We start from the raw sequence: 20,185 nt of genomic DNA, 5'->3' as shown, positions 1-20,185 counted from the left end.
CTAAGTTTCCCTGAGTTCTATACCTAACTACTCTTACTTACATGTACTTCTTAGTATTAGTTAAATGCTGTCTCAGTTCATGGCAAATTAGAAAGAAAAATAAAGGTTGGGTGTGGTGGCTCACACCTGTAATCCCAACACTTTGAGAGGCCAAGGCAGAAGGATCACTTGAGCCCAGGAGTTCAAGACCAGCTTGAGCAACATAGCAAGACCCATCTCTACAAAAAAAAAATTAAATTAAATTAGCCAGGCACAGCGGTGTGTGCCTCTGGTCCCAGCTACTAGGGAGGCTGAGGTGGGAGGATCACTTGAGCCAAAAGGTTGAGCCTGCAGTGAGCCATGATCTCGCCACTGCACTCCAGCCTAGGCAACAGAGAAAGACTCTGTCACAAAAAAAGAAAAAAAAAAAGGAAAGAAAAACAAGGATCTCCTGAAGACTGACAGCAAATAAAAGGTAGGAAAGGAAAAAAATTCAGATCAAAATAACTTGCAGTCTGAGGCCAGGTAGCCTATCTGTATCTATCTCAGTCTCCTGAGCTATCACCACGCTAGAAAAGTATAGCAACTGAGATTAAAATAAATCACCCAGAGTTTTGAAGGGTAGCATTTTTAAAGGTAAAAGCTTTAATTATCTGAAAATTTAGCTTAAACAAAAAGTCTGTTTGAAAATGCTGAATAAATGTGTTCATTAGATATTTAATTTTAGAAAGATAATCTCTGAATACTTACCTAAACGGCTACATAATTCTCTACTTGTTTTTAAATCCATTTTCTCCTGTTCCTCAAGTGAGACATCTGGATAAGACACTGTTTTTTGAAGTTTACAACTACTGTGAGCCTTCTCTGACTGTCTTGATATGGACTTACTTGACTCTGTCTTTGTGAGCTCTTTAGACTGGGATACAGCAGAAGTAAGCGACACATTTGGGGCAACCACTTTATCACACATGTATAAGTAGTAGCTGAAAACAAGTAAAAGCAAAACAAGACATATATTACATATTACGATTAAGTAAAAATCAAATATGTAACATGCATTTCTGTGGTTAAACTTTTTTTTTTAACCAAAACAGACAATATTACAACTCAGAAAATAAAGGTCACAGTGAAGAATTCTCAGGAAAAAAATCAGCACTTTAGGCATTACAAACAAAATTATAAGGGATTTTTTGTTAGTCTGCAAGTAACCCAGGCTGGAGTGTAGTGGTGTGATCATGGCTCACTGTAACCTCTAACTCCTTGGCTCAAGCAATCTTCCTGCCTTAGCATCCCAGGTAGCTGGGAAGACACATCCCCATTTTTTTTTTAGAGATGGTGTCTTCCTAGGCTGCCAAGTTGGCCTTGAACTCCTGGGCTCAAGTGATACCCTCCCATCTCTAACTCCCAAAGCACTAGTATTACAGGCATAAGCAACCATAACCAGCTTGCAAGTAATTTCGTGGGTTTTTTTTTTTTCTTCTTGGCAAGTAATTTATAAGCACTAAAAAGATACTCAGAAAGAAAATCACAGGCCCTTCTCCTTCCCTCAGAACCACCCCAGAACTATAAGCATTAAGCACTTTATACATCTGTGTAACAACTCTGAGCAGGTAAGTTTTACTCCAGAAAGAGAATCATCTATAACTACTTTGGAGGACTTTATCTTGCCCACCACCCTTCTAAACAGGGAATCTTGGCTCTTTGCTTTGGTGAGGCTGCTGCAGTTGCAGACTGCAAGGTTATGGACTGATTCACAAGAGGCTCAATAAGGAGCTCCCAGGGCTCTTCTTATATACCTCAGAGACAGAATATGCACTCTGAATGCCACCCAGCTACTAGGCAGTTCTTATATCAAACCCCACTGAGCAATCTTCTTAAAATGCTTCACTACTTTCTATTCATTTGAGAAAATGTCAATAATATATTATGCAAAACTAAGATGGAAGAGATTACCAATTTTGATCAAAACTCACATAAAATTGCCCAGTAGACACATCTGAGAAGCTTGTGGAACAAATTTCAGCTACATATTTGTAACTATATATTCTGAGTAACACTTAGCAAAAAGATGCAACCATTTAAGACTTGACACTCCATCCCCTGAACTCCAGACAATCTCCTCTTATATTTCATTTTCTTTGTACATGACATCTATATTGTTCCCCTTTGTTAATAACATACATTTTTGAGCCAAAATCTCAGTTTTCTGACAGGACAAGAAAACCGACAGGTTTAATAGTGCTCAAAAGACTTACTGCAAATACAACAGGTAAAGTAGTGATTGTACAAACGTAAATAAGACTCGGTCTCTTTGTCACCATGCTTGGAGGGAATACAGATTTACACTAGTAGATAAAAATCTAGGACTCAACAAGAAAAACTTAAAATCTAGGGTGCACGTTTACTGAAAAAGTAAAACTCTGATTTTGAGAAGTGTGGTTATTAAGAAAGCTCTAAGTTTCAAAAGAATTTCTTTTTAAAATATCAAAGTTGCAGGCCAGGTGCAGGGGCTCATGCTTGTAATCCCAGCACTTTGGGAGGCTGACACAGGTGGATCACTTGAGGTCAGGCGTTCAAGACCAGCCTGGCCCACATGGTGAAACCTCGTCTGTACTAAAAATACTAAAATTAGCTGGGTGTAGTGGCGGGTGCCTGTAATCCCAGGTACTCAGGAGGCTGAAGCAGGAGAATCACCTGAATCCGGGAGGCGGAGGTTGCAGTGAGCCGAGATCGCACCATTGCACTCCAGCCTGGGCAACAGAGCAAGACCCCATCTCAAAAAAAAAAAAAAAAAAGTTGAAGTCGCAGCTGGGCACGGTGGCTCACGCCTATAATCCTAGCAGTACTTTGGGAGGCCAAGGGCAACAGATTACTTGAGGTCAGGAGTTCAAAACCAGCCTGGTCAACATGGTGAAACCCCGTCTGTACTAAAAATACAAAAAAATTAGCCGGAAGTGGCAGCTGGCGCTCAGGCTCAGCTACAGGATGCCATGGCAGAAGAACTGCTTGAACCTGGGAGGCGGAGGTTGCAGTGGACCAAGATCCTGCCACTGCACTCCAGTCTGGGTGACACAGTGAGACTCTGTCTCAAAAAAAAAAAAAAAAAATCAAAGTTGCACACCAAACTCTTGAAGAGTTGGTTTACCTCTTGAAGAAAAGTAAGAAATTAAAGAACTTTCATTTTTTACTTGAGGGCAAAAAGAAAATGACCTATTTCTAGAAAACACATAGAAATACATAGTAAAGGTTATTTAAAATATTCAGTGCAATTTATAATTAATTTCATTTTAGATTCTTTCCTTGAATTTTTTCTAGTAAGAGTGACTAAACACAATTCGTCTACAATTTCCCTATAAAGATAAATGAAACCAAAAAATACATTAAATACCAACGGACTTATTTTAAAATAATTTGGAATTTTCAAAGATAATCTATGATTAACAAGAAAGCCTGCAAATAAAGAAATAAATTCCTGGTCAGGCGCAGTGGCTCATGCCTATAATCCCAGCACTTTGGCAGGCTGAGGTAGGCAGATCACCTGAGGTCAGGAGGTCGAGACCAGCCTGGCCAACATTGTGAAACCCCGTCTATACTAAAAATACAAAAATTAGTTGGGCGTGGTGGTGTGAGCCTGTAGTCCCGGCTACCCGGGAGGCTGAGGCAGGAGAATCGCTTGATCCCAGGAGGCGGAGGTTGCAGTGAGCCGAGATTGCGCCATTGCACTCCAGCCTGGGTAACAGAACAAGACTCCATCTCAAAATAAATAAATAAATTAATTAATTAATTAATTAATTCCCATGTCCTAGAATAGTGCGTGGTATACAGTTGCTGAATGAAATGAATGAACGAACAAATAAATACCAACTTACCTGGGGTGTAAAAATGAATGTGTCTGAGAAACATGGTCACCTTCCTGCTTTATAACAGGATACCATGACTGTAATTCCATTCCTGATGGTGCATCTGTCTGCAGAAAAACATGGAAGCGAAACATTTATTGAAGTTTAACCTGTGAAGGCTAATTTTATGTGTCAACCTGACTGGGCCACTGAGTAAAGACAAGTAACATTATTTAGGAGTCATCATGCCAGGCACAGTGGTTCACACCTGTATTCCCGGCACTTTGGGAGGCAGAGTGGGGAAAATCCCATGAGCCCTGGAGTCAGCCTGGGCAACATAGGAAGACCCAGTCTCTTAAAAAAAAAAAGAAAAAAAATTAGCCAGGTGCGGTGGTATACACCTGTGGTCCCAGCTACTTGGGAGGCTGAGGCGGGAGAACCCCTTGAGCCCAGGAAGTTGAGGCTTGCAGTGAACCATTATTGCACCACTTCACTCTATCCTGGGCAACAGAGTGAGACCCTGTCTCAAGGGTCATCTTCCAATAAGGCAGTCTTCCCTTGAAGAAGCCTGATTGATCATCTGAAACTCAGAGACACCCACATAAACTATCCCATCACAAGAACAGTTTCAGGACACATGTTAATGTGGAGTGCCAGAAATGATTCATACAAATTTCATACTTATGAAATCTATTTTCTTTATTTATTTTGTTTTGTTTTTGAGACAGAGTCTCGCTTTGTCACCCATGCTGGAGAGCAGTGGCGAGATCTCAGCTCACTGCAACCTCCACCTCTCGGGTTCAAGTGATTCTCTGCGTCAGTCTCCTGAGTAGCTGGGATTACAGGTGCCCACCACCATGCCCAGCTAATTTTTGTATTCTTAGTAGAGATGGGGTTTCGCCATGTTGGCCAGACTGGTCTCAAACTCCTGACCTCGGTGATCCCCACTCCTTAGCCTCTCAAAGTGCTGGGATTACAGGCATTAGCCACTGAGCCCAGTTGGAAATCCATTTTAAATAACAGAACTCTGTAAAGGTACAGCACTGGAAAATTCTGATTCTTTTTTTTTTTTTTTTTTGTGAGACGGAGTCTTGTTCTGTCACCCAGGCTGGAGTGCAGTGGCCGGATCTCAGCTCACTGCAATCTCCTCCTTCGGGTTCACGCCATTCTCCTGCCTCAGCCTCCCAAGTAGCTGGGACTACAGGTGCCCGCCACCTCGCCCGGCTAGTTTTTTGTATTTTTTAGTAGAGACGGGGTTTCACCATGTTAGCCAGGATGGTCTCGATCTCCTGACCTCGTGATCCACCCGTCTCGGCCTCCCAAAGTGCTGGGATTACAGGCTTGAGCCACCGTGCCCGGCCGAAAATTCTGATTCTTATTCCTGTGCTACAGTCAGCTAGATTATACCCCAGCCCTACAGTATTTGTTAGCGTATTAGCCATAGATACCATTCTACAGCAATACTTTGCCAAATTAAATCCAAAACCACATTGTTTGCTAACACTTGTCATGAAACCATATTTCCTAATAAATATAAAAAGCATTTTTTAATGCTTAAGGATGAACTATAACTAAAAATAAAGAAAAATAAGGAGAAAGGTAACTGGCAACTTAATGAACATCTACCTGCTGAGAACTTTATACATCATTCTTAATTCTACCAAATATCCCCCCTTAAGTAGGTATCATTACCATTTTACAGGTGAGAAAACAACTGAGGTGCAGAAATTGAAGAGGGGCCGGGTTCGGTGGCTCACACCTGTAATCCCAGCACTGTGGGAGGCTGAGGTGGGTGGATCACCTGAGGTCAGGAGTTCGAGACCAGCCTGGCCAACATGGCAAAACCCTGTCTCTACTAAAAATGCAAAACTTAACTGGGTGTGGTGGTGCAGCCCCTGTAATCCCAGCTACTCGGGAGGCTGAGGTGGGAAAACTGTTTGAATCCAGGAAGCGGAGGCTGCAGCGAGCCAAGATTGCACTGCTGCACTCCAGCCTGGGCGACACAGTGAGACCCCATCTCAAAAAATAAATAAAATAAAATAAAAATACGGCCGGGCGCGGTGGCTCAAGCCTGTAATCCCAGCACTTTGGGAGGCCAAGACGGGCGGATCACAAGGTCAGGAGATCGAGACCATCCTGGCTAACACGGTGAAACCCCGTCTCTACTAAAAAATACAAAAAAACTAGCCGGGCGAGGTGCGGGCGCCTGTAGTCCCAGCTACTCGGGAGGCTGAGGCAGGAGAATGGCGTGAACCCGGGAGGCGGAGCTTGCAGTGAGCTGAGATCCGGCCACTGCACTCCAGCCTGGGCGACAGAGCGAGACTTCCGTCTCAAAAATAAATAAATAAATAAAAAATAAATAAAAATACAAAAAATTGGCCAGGCTTGGTGGCACATGCCTATAATGCCAGCTACTCAGGAGGCTGAGACAGGAGAATCACTTGAACACAGGAGATGGAGGTTGCAGTAAGCCAAGATAATGCCACTGCACTCCAGCCTGTGCTACAGAGCAAGAATTGTCTGAAAAAAACAAAGGAAAACAAAAAAAGAAATTGAAGGGAAAAAAAGAATAAACGACCTGTGGTTACGAACTTCTCCCTTATTTTGGTTTGCTTTATTTACACTTTGTCCTCCCTTCATCCCCCACATATTTCCTATTATACGAAATTACCTTGCTCTTGGGGGAAAAGGATACTTAAAAGAGGAGGCAAGACTCACTGGTGAGGGAAAGGGGAAAGAAGAAAAGGAGAGCTGAAAGGTAGCATGGTTAAGGAGAGCAACAAAAATAGGAAGTTAACAGACAAAACCAGGAAAGTGAGGGAGAATGAGATTAGGAATGAGTTAACCAAGGAATAAGACAAAAATGAGAGCAGGATATTTCTCTAAACCCGGCCTTTAATAGGCTCCATGGCTGGGCACGGTGGCTCATGCCTGTAATCCCAGCATTTTGGGAGGCCCAGGAGGGATCACCTGAGGTCAGGAGCTCAAGACCAGCTTGGCCAACATAGCGAAACCCAGTTTCTACTAAAAATACAAAAATTAGCTGGATGTAGTGGCGCACACTTGTAATCCCAGTTATTTGGGAGGCTGAGGCAGGAGAATCACTTGAACCCAGGAGGCGGAGGTTGCAGTGAGCCAAGATTGCACCACCGCACTCCAGCCTGGGCAACAGAGCCAGACCCCATCTCAAGATAGAAAAAAAAGAGGCTCCAATTCCGGCTGAGTGCGGCGGCTCACCTCTGCAACCCAGCACTTTGGGAGGCTGAGGGGGGAGGATCACCTAAAGTCAGGAGTTCGAGACCAGCCTGGACAACATGGAGAAATGCCATTTCTACAAAAATTAGCCGGACATGGTGGCAAGTGCCTGTAATCCCAGCTACTTGAGTGGCTGAGACAGGAGAATCACTTGAATCCAGGAAGCAGAGGTTGCAGTGAGCTGAGTTCGCGCCGCTGCACTCCAGCCTGGGTGACAGAGCAAGACTCTGTCTCAAAAAAAAAAAAAAAAAGAGGGTCCAATTCCCAATTCCTACTCTGTGGGGAATGACAACTTCATTCAGTAATGAATAAAACCACACACAATGGAAAGCCACTAAACACCAACAAATTAGGAAAGTAGGAAAGTTGTTTTGCCTGATGTCCCAATATTCCAGTTTGGAACCAAGAAACTAAAGGACTGGAAACAGATCTCTGGATGTTAAGCAGTAATGATTAAAACAAAATCAACTCTAAACTGTCCAAACTCTGGTTCGATTACTGAGATCCTACTAATGGAGGAAACCAATGAGAATGAAGAAACCTGAGAGAGACCTGCCAAGTAACCCACTGCCCTCAACAGGCTAAAAACAGAAAGGAAACAGCTCTTAGAACATATATCTTAAAATATGATCAGTCAGGAGATGATTTAGGGCCAATTAAAAGACAAAAATAGGCCGGGCACAGTGGCTCACGCCTGTAATCCCAGCACTTTGAACTTTAGGAAGCTGAGGCAGGCGGATCACGAGGCCAGGAGTTCAAGACCAGCCTGGCCAATATAGTGAAGTCCTATCTCTACTAAAAATACAAAAATTAGCCAGGTGTGGTGGCACGCACCTGTAGTCCCAGCTACTCAGGAGGCTGAGACAGGAAAATCGCTTGAACCCGGGAGGTGGAGGTTGCAGTGAGCCAAGATGGCGCCATTGTACTCCAGCTTCGGTGACAGAGCAAGGCTCTATCTCAAAAAAAAAAAAAAAAAAAAAAAAAAAAGTATGTGGAAGATCTTTATTTTTGTTAAGAATTATTGAGCAGGCCACATGCGGTGGCTCATGCCTGTAATCCCAGCACTTCGGGAGGCTGAGGCGGGCAGATCACGAGGTCAGGAGATCGAGACCATCCTGGCTAACACGGTGAAACCCCGTGTCTACTAAAAAAAAAAAATACAAAAAATTAGCCGGGCGTGGTGGTGGGCGCCTGTAGTCCCAGCTACTCCAGAGGCTAAGGCAGGAGAATGGCGTGAACCCAGGAGGCGGAGCTTGCAGTGAGCTGAGATCGCGCCACTGCACTCCAGCCTGGGCAACAGAACAAGACTCTGTCTCAAAAAAAAAAGAATTATTGAGCAATGAATTTGAAAGACTAACTAAAGATCTCAAAATTATAGGGAAAAAACTAATATTTTTAAAGGATTTAAGAGCTGAATATTCAGTGAGGATCTCTACACTATATGTAAATGTGGAATTAAAAAAAAAAAAAAAAGGCCCAGGCACAGTGGCTCATGCCTATAATCCCAGCACTTTGGGAGGACAGGAGAATCAACTGAACCGAGAAGCAGAGGTTGCAGTGAGCTGAGATCGCACCACTGCACTCCAGCCTGGGCAACAAAGTGCAACTCCATCTCAAAAAAAGGAAAAAAGAAAAAACAAAACCTCATATTTTGAACTAATATTCAGAATCTGGGCACATTCAACTGCCTATTTATAAAATAAACCAATCACTTATTTATATAGTTTCTCAGCCTATAGCTTTGTTATAACAGTAAATTAGAAAGAGAACTGACTTCAGGCAACAGAAATACTAAATGATAGATGCTAAGTGACAGTTAACAGCCCAAGGAGAGAAGAAAATTACAAGATGCAAACACAAAAACTGCTTCAAAAAGCAAGATAATCTGAGTAAAGGCTTTAGCATAGACTGGGGCAAATAATTTAATATATCTCAAATGTCCCCTACCGCAATTCAACAAAGTATGATAATTAATGTTTAAGAATCTTGAGTTGGCCAGGCGCAATGGCTCACATCTGTGATATTACCTAGCACTTTGGGAGGCCAAAGCAGGCAGATTGCTTGAGCTCAGGTGTGTGAGACTGGCCTGGACGACATGGCGAAACCCCATCTCTAATAATAATACAAAAATTAGCCAGGCAAGGTGGTATGTGCCTGTAGTCCCAGCTACTTGGGAGGCTAAGGCAGGAGAATCACCTGAGGCCAGGAGACAGAGTTTGCAGTGAGCTGAGATTGCACCATGCACTTCAGCCTGCGTGACAGAGCCAGACCCTGTCTTGTTAAAAAAAAAAAAAAAAAAAAAAAAAAGGAAAAAAAAAAGTCTTGAGTCAACATGACATAGCTAAATTATGTTCTATATACCACTTAGATTCAAAACTTTTTCAGGCATTTTACAATTCATGAAAACAGCTTTTTGAAAAAAACACAATGCTGGCCGGGCGCAGTGCTCACGCCTGTAATCCCAGCACTTTGGGAGGCCGAGACGAGCAGATCACGAGGTCAGGAGATCGAGACCATCCTGGCTAACACGGTGAAACCCTGTCTCTACTAAAAGCACAAAAAATTAGCCGGTCTGGTGGTGGGCACCTATAGTCCCAGCTACTCGGAAGGCTGAGGCAGGAAGGCAAGAAAACGGCGTGAACCCAGGAGGCGGAGCTTGCAGTGAGCCGATATCTCGCCACTGCACTCCAGCCTGGTCGACAGAATGAAACTCCATCTCAAAAAAAAAAAAAAAAATCAGCTTGAATTAAATGAGAATTTCTTTTCTAGACATCATTTGTTAGAAAACAAAAAAAGCTCCTCTTTAAATAAGTGTTATACCTGAAACAATTCTAGATGTACTGCCCAAGAAATCAACTGTTTCCAGATTTTTAAAATTAAAACTACTAAAATTGGCCCTACCCAGTGGGTCACACCTATAGACCCGGAATTTTAGGAGGCCAATGCACAAGGATTGCTTGAGTCCAGGAGTTCGAAACCAGCCTGGACAACATAGAGAGACCGCATCTCCACACAAAAAAATTTGTTTTTAATTGGCCAGGTGTGGTGACGCATGCCTGTAGTCTCAGCTACTCAGGGGACTGAGGTAGGAGAATCAGTTGAAGCTGGCGGGTGTGAGTTGCAGTGAGCTATGATCCTGCCACTGCACTGCAGCCTAGGCAACAGTGCGGGACCTTGTCTCAAAAAAAGAAAAAGAAAAAATACATAAAATTACTAAAATTGATTTGCATATTTAAAAGTTTTTCCTATAATGAATACTGGAATCGCAAATCTTCAGCATATCAAGCAAATTCTAAATTTGTTCAAAGACCTTGACTTGAAATCTGACTCAATTTTGATCATTAAGTTCCTTTCAAAACACTATAGTTTGATTTTTAAGAGTAAGTTTTATCTTTACTCATGAGCCAAACCTAGCATCTATTTATTTCTGTGTCTCTAAACTTCAGGTGCCACCTTAAATAATTACTAGCACATTCCTTTATTTTTAAACAGTCATCCCTCTTAGTTCCTATTCTTTATTTCCTAGTCTTGACCAACCCAGTAAGAGTCAGACTAGAGCTTCTAAGGAATATTAAAAATCACCTAGCATAGTCCCCTAGCCAATGTCTGAATTCCCTATTTAAAATCCCTGTTAAGTGGCTATGCAACCTCTGCTTAAACAGCAGCTTGAGGTCAAGAACCAGCCTTACCTTTGTATTTTTAATACCTAGCACTATATGCCTAGCATGTAGTAGGGACTCAATAGATACTTGTTGAATGAATTCTGAATGACAGTGCAGCTCATTAATTCCCAAGGTAGCCTATTACAAGGTTATTCTGCTACCACAAAACTCTTGGTCTCTTTCACATTTGATATCCTTCTACTCCACAAAGCACCAAGGAAGCCCAACAGTTTCTAAGCTGCATTTTATCAAAGATATAAATTAAACAATACAAATGATGGGGAAATGCACAACACTAACCATGATAAAATGTTGCAGGCTAATTTTACCTAATATGCTGTGGTAAGCCATAAACACATTTATAACAAATTATCCTAACTGTATGTTAAAAACAATTAAGAAAAGCACAATGTTTATGATACAACAAAACATTCAGAGGCATGCCAGATTTTCTCATCTATTCTGCATTTGTGTCAACATACAAATTAGGTTTTCAAAAAAAGAACAATATAATGAAATGGCTCAGCAGTAATGCTACTAATCAGGAATAAAAATTAGATACCAAATTATGAGTATCTACTGCCTGGTATCTTACCCTTCAACATGGGGATCATTTATTTTTGTGTGCATTTAAATATTAAAATAAAATACACATTACTTGCCAAAGAAGTGGATCATTTAGCAGCTTAAGTTAGAGCCTTAATATTTCAAAATGCTATCACCCACTTTCCCCATCATTATTTACCCCAAAATGAACAGACAGCAAGCATCCTCATTTCAAACGCATAAGCAAAATCTCAGACACATTAATTTCATTCCCAAGGTTATTTCTCTTAGGTCATAAAACTCCAAATAATGTCTATGAATGCACAATTTAAACAATTCCAAAATATACAGTAAAAGAATTAATATAAGTAAAAACTAGGAAACATTTCATGAAAGTTTCTCTAAATTTCTGCACCTTTCTATGGTTATTCTGTATACACGATCCTTTGATAATCAGATTTCCTAATGAAGAACCACTGTATTTTAGTGATACAATGCTAATTAGTCTCACAATGAAAAATAATTTAGAGAGCTTGATTTAATTTACAAAAAAACTCCTTGTCACTACTTTCTAAATACAAAAGCAATTCCACCCACTCAGCATTATTCAGGTACAAATATTCAAATTTGTACCCAATAAAAAACGGTTTAAAATTCCTAGACTTTTTTTTTTCCCCCTTGAGACAGGGTCTTGCTCTGAGGTACAGTGGTATAATTATAGCTCACTGCATCCTCCAACTCCTGGGTTCAAGGGATCCTCACGCCTCAGCCTCCCAGGTAGTTAGGACTATTGTCACGTGCCACCAAGCCCGGCTAATTTTTTTTACTTATTTTTGTAGAGACGGGGGTTGCACCATGTTGCCTAAGCTGGAACTTATTTTCAATAATAAATCTTGCTTTTAGGTGGCACTCTAATTTTTAATTACAGCATCAGATTAATATTTTGATCTTTAATTCAGTCCTAATGACAAACACTAATGAACTAAAAAAATCAAGATAATGCCTCAAAACACTAGTGGGAGTTCCAAAATTCCAACAAAAATCAGAATTAAGCCTTTTGAAAAATATATGGGCCGGAAGGCCCATATATTTTTGAGAGGCTGAGGTGGGAGGACCACCTGAGGTCAGAAGTTTGAGACCAGCCTGGCCAACATGGTGAAACCCCGTCTCTACTAAAAATATAAAATTAGCCGGGCATAAAGGCTAGGCGCAGTGGCTCACACCTGTAACCTCAGCACTTTGGGAGGCCGAGGCGGGCAGATCATGAGGTCAGGAGATCGAGACCATACTGGCTAACACGGCGAAACCCCGTCTCTACTAAAAATACAAAAAAATTAGCCAGGCGTGGTGGCGTGCGCCTGTAGTCCCAGCTGCTGGGGAGGCTGAGGCAGGAGAATGGCGTGAACCCAGGAGGCGGAGCTTGCAGTGAGCCGAGATCACACCACTGCACTCCAGCCTGGGTGACAGAGCAAGACTCTGTCTCAAAAAAAAAAAAAAAAAGTAAATAAAATAAAATACAATAAAATAAGCCGGGCATGGTGGCGTATGCCTGTAATCCCAGCTACTTAGGAGGCTGAGGCAGAAGAATCGCTTGAACCCAGGAGGTGGAGGATGTAGTGAGCCGAGATCACGCCACTGCACTCCAGCCTGGGCGACATAGCAAGACTATCTAAAAAATAAAAATAAATACAAAAATAGCCGGGTGTGGTGATGCATGCCTGTAGTCCCAGCTACTGGGGGCGCTGGGACAAGAGTATGACTTGAACCCAGGAGGTGGAGGTTGTGGAGGTTGTCAAGGTTGCCATGAGCCGAGATGGCGCCACTGAACTCCCGCCTGGGAGACAGAGTGAGACTGTCTCAAAAAAAAAAAAGTGAAAATTATTTCTAAAAACAGAATTTTTACAGTGCTGTAAGTGATAAAAATTAATTTTTAAATTTGTGTTCATAAGACAGAAGCAGTAGTATAGATTGGTAAATTTAACAGTCTATCTCCCTAATGGCATATTCACACAAGAAATAAAATATAATGCATATGAAATGCACATTACTTTGTTCTGACCCAAAATAAATCATTAGCAACCTTACTAAACACATGACTGGATACACAGGAAGTGAATATACCTCATCAGGGTCTTTTTGCTGTATACAATACTAAGACATTCAAGTGGTCAATAAATGATTTCAGAAGTATAAAGACACCCTACCAGATAGCTGCCAACAACTCTTACTGAAAGAAACAGAATCCCAGGCCAGGCGCAGTGGCTCAAGCCTGTAATCCCAGCACTTTGGGAGGCCGAGACGGGCGGATCACGAGGTCAGGAGATCAAGACCATCCTGGCTAACACGGTGAAACCCCGTCTCTACTAAAACATGCGAAAAAACTAGCTGGGCGAGGTGGCGGGCGCCTGTAGTCCCAGCTACTCGGGAGGCTGAGGCAGGAGAATGGCATAAACCCGGGAGGCGGAGCTTGCAGTGAGCTGAGATCCGGCCACTGCACTCCACCCTGGGTGACAGAGCGAGACTCCGTCTAAAAAAAAAAAGAAAAAGAAAAAAGAAACAGAATCCCTTAGGACAGTATCGGGTTTCCTTAATACTTCCAACGTGTTGTGAATGAGTGTTTCAACAACTGAGACAGAATAGTGTTACAAGGTAGCAAATAGCTACTTAGTTTTAAGGCTTAGTCTCAGGCCTCATTTCACCATAACCAATAGAATTGATCAAATTAATGCAAAACTGGGACAGTGTGATCTAAGCACCTGCACTAAACTGATCAAAAACAGATCGTCAGGAGTCACAGCAATGGCTGCTATTTCCACAGGCTGAAAAATCATACCACCTACCTCACAAAGCCAATTTTAGGTTTGAGATACTTAAAAATGCTCACAGAAAATGCAAAGGCTCAAGTTCTTATAACACTTTTGCAACTATTATTTTGAGTTCATTATGGAAACAAAGCCATGCAAAGTTGGTAGTATAACATCCCCTTTACAACTTGAAGGAAGAGAAATAACACTGATAAAAATCCTGTTAATCCCGTAACATTTTATACTGAAGGTCTATGATGCCCAATAATTTAATACTGCAACTACATGGAAATCTCAGTGTCATACACTATTTTCCACTGAAATATTTGTTACCAAACATTTTAATCTGTATAATTCTAAGGCTTTACTTTTCTATCTCATTTTAGCATATATGTTTGACAATTTACAGTCCTGGATTATTCTGGCCTTCAAATAATGTAAACTAGCAATATCAAAATAGAGATTGATTAATCTTACTATGTGCAATCCTCTATTTTCCATTTTATTCTACTTCAGGTTTTTATGTTTTTTAATGCTGGTGACCCACTAAATTGATTTCATGACCCTCCTGGTGGTTTTCAGTTGAGTTTCCCAGGAGAATTTAAAATGCCCCAAGGCATCCTTTGTATGTAATGAATTACCTTCCCTCCAGTACATTCAGAATGCTGTACCAGTTTCATCATTGGGAGAAATGACAAAACCAGCACTCAATTCATTTTCTGTAGTGCTTAAATCTCCCCTTATGGAACGCTACTTGAGATGGCTACATGAATGACAAATTGCAGTTTGAAAACACTGCTCTAAATGAACTGTCTTAAAATTAGTCCAAAAGTATTATTCCAGTAACTACTCCTTTTGTTTTTCTTTTTCTTTTTCTTTTTTTGAGACAGAGTCTCACTCTGTTGCCCAGGCTGGAGTGCAGTGGCACAGTCTCTGCTCATTGCAATCTCCAACGCCTGGGTTCAAGCAATTATCCTGCCTCAGCCTCCCAAGTAGCTCTAATTACAGGGGTGTGTCACCATGCCCAGCTAATTTTTTTTTTTTAATTTTTAGTAGACATGGGGTTTCACCATGTTGGCCAGGCTGGTCTCGAACTCCTGACTTCAAATCATCTGTCTGCCTTGGCCTCCCAAAGCACTGGGATTACAGGCATTAGCCACAGCACCAGGCCTACCACTCCTTTATTAATACTTATGCACTCTAGAGATGCTTTCGCACAGTTACAATTACATATGCAAGTGAATAAATTTCAGAGGCAGTTATCACATGGTACAATTATGAGGAAATTGTGTTTTCCTCTTTGTACTATTTTAGTATTTACTACAATGGGCCTATATTGCTTTAATAACTACACAAAAAAATTAACATAGAATATAAAAAGCATAAAAGTCTTAAATAATCTGTATTAAGGTTTTTTTTGTTGTTTTTTTGTTTCTTGTTTTTTGTTTTTAGAAAAAACAGAGTCTTGCTCTGTTGCCCAAGCTTGGAGTGCAGTGGTGCCATCACAGCTCACTGCAGTCTCAACCTCCCCAACTCAAGCGATACTCCCATCTCAGCCCCACAAGTAGTTGGGACTTACAAGCATGCCCCACCAAGTCCAGCTAATTGTTTTTATCTTCTGTAAAGACAGGGTCAAACTATGTTACCCAAACTTTTAGTAAGTTTTGTAAGCTTTTTAATTCCTTGTTCCCATAAAAAATGCAAAACATGTACTTTTAATGCCATCTGAAATGTCAAAATAAATTCAGTATCACAAATAAAAACGAAATGTTGCTTTGTTTTAAAACTAAACCTGTTTCCCTCTTCAAGAATCACTGGTAACTTTATAGGGCCACTTAGACTTCACTGTTATCCAAACCTTTATTAGGCATCCACCACATTCTAGATTTGAAGACTACAAGATGAACTCCTGCTCTGGGGGGGCCTCTATCTAGTCTTTACATTATATAGTTCTGTGATCCACTCTTAAGTCTAGAAGTCATGAAATAAAAAGGACTCGAACTAATTTTATATCTTTCCTATTCATTCCTCTTTCTGCCTAATATAATGAGTTAGTGATTGAAGCAAACCACATCTTAAAACAAGATGCACTGTTTATATATTCTTTTGCTTTCTAGAGTCTAATAACATCCTTATTTTATGTAATATGAACGCTAGTAGAATAAAATTCTATATGTGAACAAAATACAGATTCAAGTTATTACCAAAGCTATTCTCAAACAAGTTCTACCCCTTTACTAGGAACAGAGTTCTGGCTCCACAATCACTTACCACTCCCAGAATTCTAAAGGGATTAAAATTAGCCCAATTCGCCAGGTGCAGTGGCTCATGCCTGTAATCCCAGCACTTTGGGAGGCCGAGACAGGCAGATCACCTGAGGTAAGGAGTTCGAGATCAGCCTGACCAACATGGTGAAACCACGTCTCCACAAAAAATACAAAAATTAGCCAGCCATGGTGGCACATGCCTGTAATTCCAGCTACTGGGGAGGCTGAGGCATGAGAATCGCTTGAACCCAGGAGGCAGAGGTTGCAGTTAGCCAAGATTGCGCCATTGCACTCCAGCCTGAGCTATAAGAGCAAAACTCCGTATCAAAAAAAAACATTAGCCCAATTCTTGATTACTTCTTTGGTTTCCCAGTGGCATAAATGATAACATATGCACAGCTATGAGAAAACTACTGGCTGACTATGATGATCCAGGCCTACTGTGAAAACATGGCGATCTCTTTTTTGTTTTTCTTCTTTAAAGTTTCTAAGTTTTTTCCCATTTCTCAAACAAAAAGGATAAATTTCTAACTTTTAAAAATTATATGCTAACAATTCTATTTTTTAATAATAAAAATAAATATAGACTCTATTTCCTAAACCACAGGGGGCACTATTTGCAAAGCCACTCTAGAGATTTCAAAAAAAAAAAAAAAATGTCAGGGATAGGGAGGGGCCACATATCCTGTTATTAACAGAATGAGCTCCAAAAACTTGATTACTCTGAAGTTATTATAAAAGTCATTTTATAAAAGCCGAGAAAGGCACTAAACAAACCCTTATCCTATCTAAGCAGGTCTGTGTTGGTCTCCATCATTCAAAATCCCAATGTGGTATCAACCGAATAATTGCAATGGGCACTATCTCCAATCAATGTGCCTTTTTGGGTCACAAATCTAAAATAATGAAATAATTCAGAAAATGCTTCTATTATTAAAAAAAAACTGTTTCACACTTTCTTCTTGCACACTTCATTTTAGTAAGCTAACAAATATCCAACTAGTATAATTACTGTGTACAAAAAAACTATAAATGAGATACATTTGAACCCAATACTCAGTTATCTTATTTGTCTCAGAAATATAATTCTAGATAAGAAAATGTTTGAGGAAAGGAGGACTCCTCAAATACATAATATTTCAATAGCAGTTTGAAATACCACCCTACATTTCTGCAGTAAAGGCTCTTAACTTCTAAAATGCTCATTCTCTTATTTGATGAGTTATAGTAACAGTTTATGTGCAAATTGTATAGGTTTAAAGGTTAAGCCATCTTTAAAAGAAAATCTAAATATTCTAAAATATAGTTTAGTGTTTGTTATTTTTCAAAAATCTATTCAGTTAAAAAAAAAAAAATTTAATTCAGTGCCTTTGACATGCCAGGCTTTGAATTCAGTTCCAAAAAAAATAGAAAAAATACTCTCTAAGCTAGTGGGAAGAGTTACTAATTTTAGAAAGTTAGACAACAGTATTCATACTGGTCCCTCATATGAGCACAAATACTTCATTTGACTCTCACCTTATCCCCACTTGATCAAAAATTTTGCTAATCGCAAAATGTAATCTATATCACTGGGGTAGCAAATCACCATCAAATCCACCACAATGATTACTGGATCACATTCTGTCCCAACCCAACTCTTTGTAGTTGTCCATTCTACTGTTCCTTATCTCATTTAGGTGTATACTGACAAATACACTGCATAACACAAGTATAATTAAAAGCTTGCAAAAGGGGAAAAATATTTTGTACTATTATTACTCCAATGATCTCTACAGAAATGAAGAAGCGAAACGAAAATGCAAAATTAACCTCTGAAATGGCTAATATGCTTTCGGGGAAAAAAAAATTTTAAGTTGCTATCTTTAGATCATCTATTTGTATCACAGGTAATCTATAGAGTTTTCCCCCCCAAGTATATTAAAAACTAAAATATTTTACTTACCTAAGAATAGTCCAGTCTAAATGTTAAACGTTTAAATTTTAGCTGGGCGCGGTGGCTCACACCTGTAATCCCAGCACTTTGGGAGGCTGAGGCAGGTGGACTGCCTGAGATCAGGAGTTTGAGACCAGCCTGGCCAACATAGTGAAATCTCCATCTCTACTAAAAATACAAAAAATTAGGTGGGCATGGTGGCAGGCACCTGTAATCCCAGCTACTAGGGAGACTGAGTGTGTGTGTGTGTGTGAATATATATATACGTATACACATTTTTTTTTTTTTTTTTTTGAGACAGAGTTTCACTCAGTCACCCAGGCTGAAGGGCAATGGTGTGAACTCAACTCACTGCAACCTCCACCTCCTGGGTTCAAGCGATTCTCTTGCCTCAGCCTCCCAAGTAGCTGACAGGTGTGTGCCACCATGCCCTGCTAATTTTTATATTTGCAGTAGAGACAGGGTTTCGCCATGTTGGCCAAGCTGGTCTTGAACTCCTGACCTCAGGTGATCCGCCCACTTCAGCCTCCAAAGTGCTGGGATTACAGGCGTGAGCCACCATGCCTGGCCTAAAATCAAGTATATTTCTTATGGTGACTTGAGTAAGAAAGAGTTATTAGCTATATTTAATTAAGTTGTCTCATTTCACATTATTTATAATTTAATTATAAGACATTACAATTTATTAACATATATTAAAATGTATTAACATATTACATATAATTGTAAAATAATTAAGTTGTTTCATTTCAAACAACTGTCTATTGAGTTTCAGGACTTTTTTTTAATTCAAAAGCAATACTTTGGCCGGGCGCGGTGGCTCACGCCTGTAATCCCAGCACTTTGGGAGGCCGAGGCAGGCGGATCACAAGGTCAGGAGATCGAGACCACGGGGAAACCCCGTCTCTACTAAAAATACAAAAAATTAGCCGGGCGCGGTGGCGGGCGCCTGTAGTCCCAGCTACTCAGGAGGCTGAGGCAGGAGAATGGCGTAAACCCAGCAGGCGGAGCTTGCAGTGAGCCGAGATCGCGCCACTGCACTCCAGCCTGGGCGACAGAGCGAGACTCCGTCTCAAAAAAAAAAAAAAAAAAAAAAAAAAAACTTTATTAGTTTAAAATAAACTTTTCTTTATTCTGTCTTTTTTTTTTTTTAGTTATCCCTTTCTTAAAAAAAATCTTGCTTACTCAAATCACAAATTCTTCAGATACATGTCTTTTCCATTTCAAATATTGAGCAAGCCTAAATATCTAAGCATAGAAACATCAGAAATCATAGGTGCATCTCTGAAAAATGCTGTTTCGAGCCCACAGGAATTGTTTTGACTAGTCATTGTACCATTTGCAAATGGAGATAACACCAAAGTGCAAATTATCTTGAGTCCTAGAAAAACAGACGTAGTGGTCAAGAGGCAGGATGTGTGCAAAAGAGGATAAGAAAAAGAAGCCCTGGCGGGACATGGTGGCTCAAGGCTGTAATCCCAGCCCTTTGGGAGGTCAAGGTGGGTGGATCACGAGGTCAGGAGTTCAAGAGCAGCCTGGCCAACATGTTGAAACCCGGTCTCTACTAAAAGTACAAAAAAAAAAAAAAAAGCCCTAACTCCTCCACTCTCTAGCTACATAATTTTGGGAAAGTCATTTCATCTCTCTGAGCTTCATTTGCTTTATCTATAAAATGGAGAAATAGCCTTACTTCTCTCACAAGTCTTACTTTTCCACTGTTTGGAAAGTCAAATGAGAAAACATACTGGAAAGCACTTTATGGCCTAAAAATTGCAATACAAAAATATCGATCAGCATTTTGTTGTTGTTGCATGAGCAATGTTCAACATACAGGTTAAGTTTACACACTAAACATAGAATTTTCATTTCAAAGTAAACCATTACCATTATTAAAAAT

At 40.5% G+C, this 20,185-nt stretch overlaps 1 protein-coding gene across 3 annotated transcripts in view; it reads right to left on the bottom strand.

The window, feature by feature from the left end:
• Positions 1–20,185, bottom strand: part of SKIL (SKI like proto-oncogene) — a 33,311-nt gene that overhangs the window by 9,270 nt on the left and 3,856 nt on the right. For 2 of the 3 annotated variants that reach the window (XM_050778266.1, XM_050778265.1), the window contains exons 3-4: positions 3,849–3,942; positions 730–962 (exon numbers count right to left, since the gene is read on the bottom strand). In XM_050778266.1, coding sequence (XP_050634223.1) covers positions 730–962; positions 3,849–3,942 — 327 coding nt within the window. The remainder of the gene's footprint in view (positions 1–729; positions 963–3,848; positions 3,943–20,185) is intronic. The other variant, XM_050778267.1, reaches the window with a different exon arrangement.

The sequence above is a fragment of the Macaca thibetana genome, chromosome 2, assembly GCF_024542745.1.
Source record: "Macaca thibetana thibetana isolate TM-01 chromosome 2, ASM2454274v1, whole genome shotgun sequence".
Classification (NCBI taxonomy): domain Eukaryota; kingdom Metazoa; phylum Chordata; class Mammalia; order Primates; family Cercopithecidae; genus Macaca; species Macaca thibetana.
This window is presented reverse-complemented; position numbering and strand designations above follow the sequence as displayed.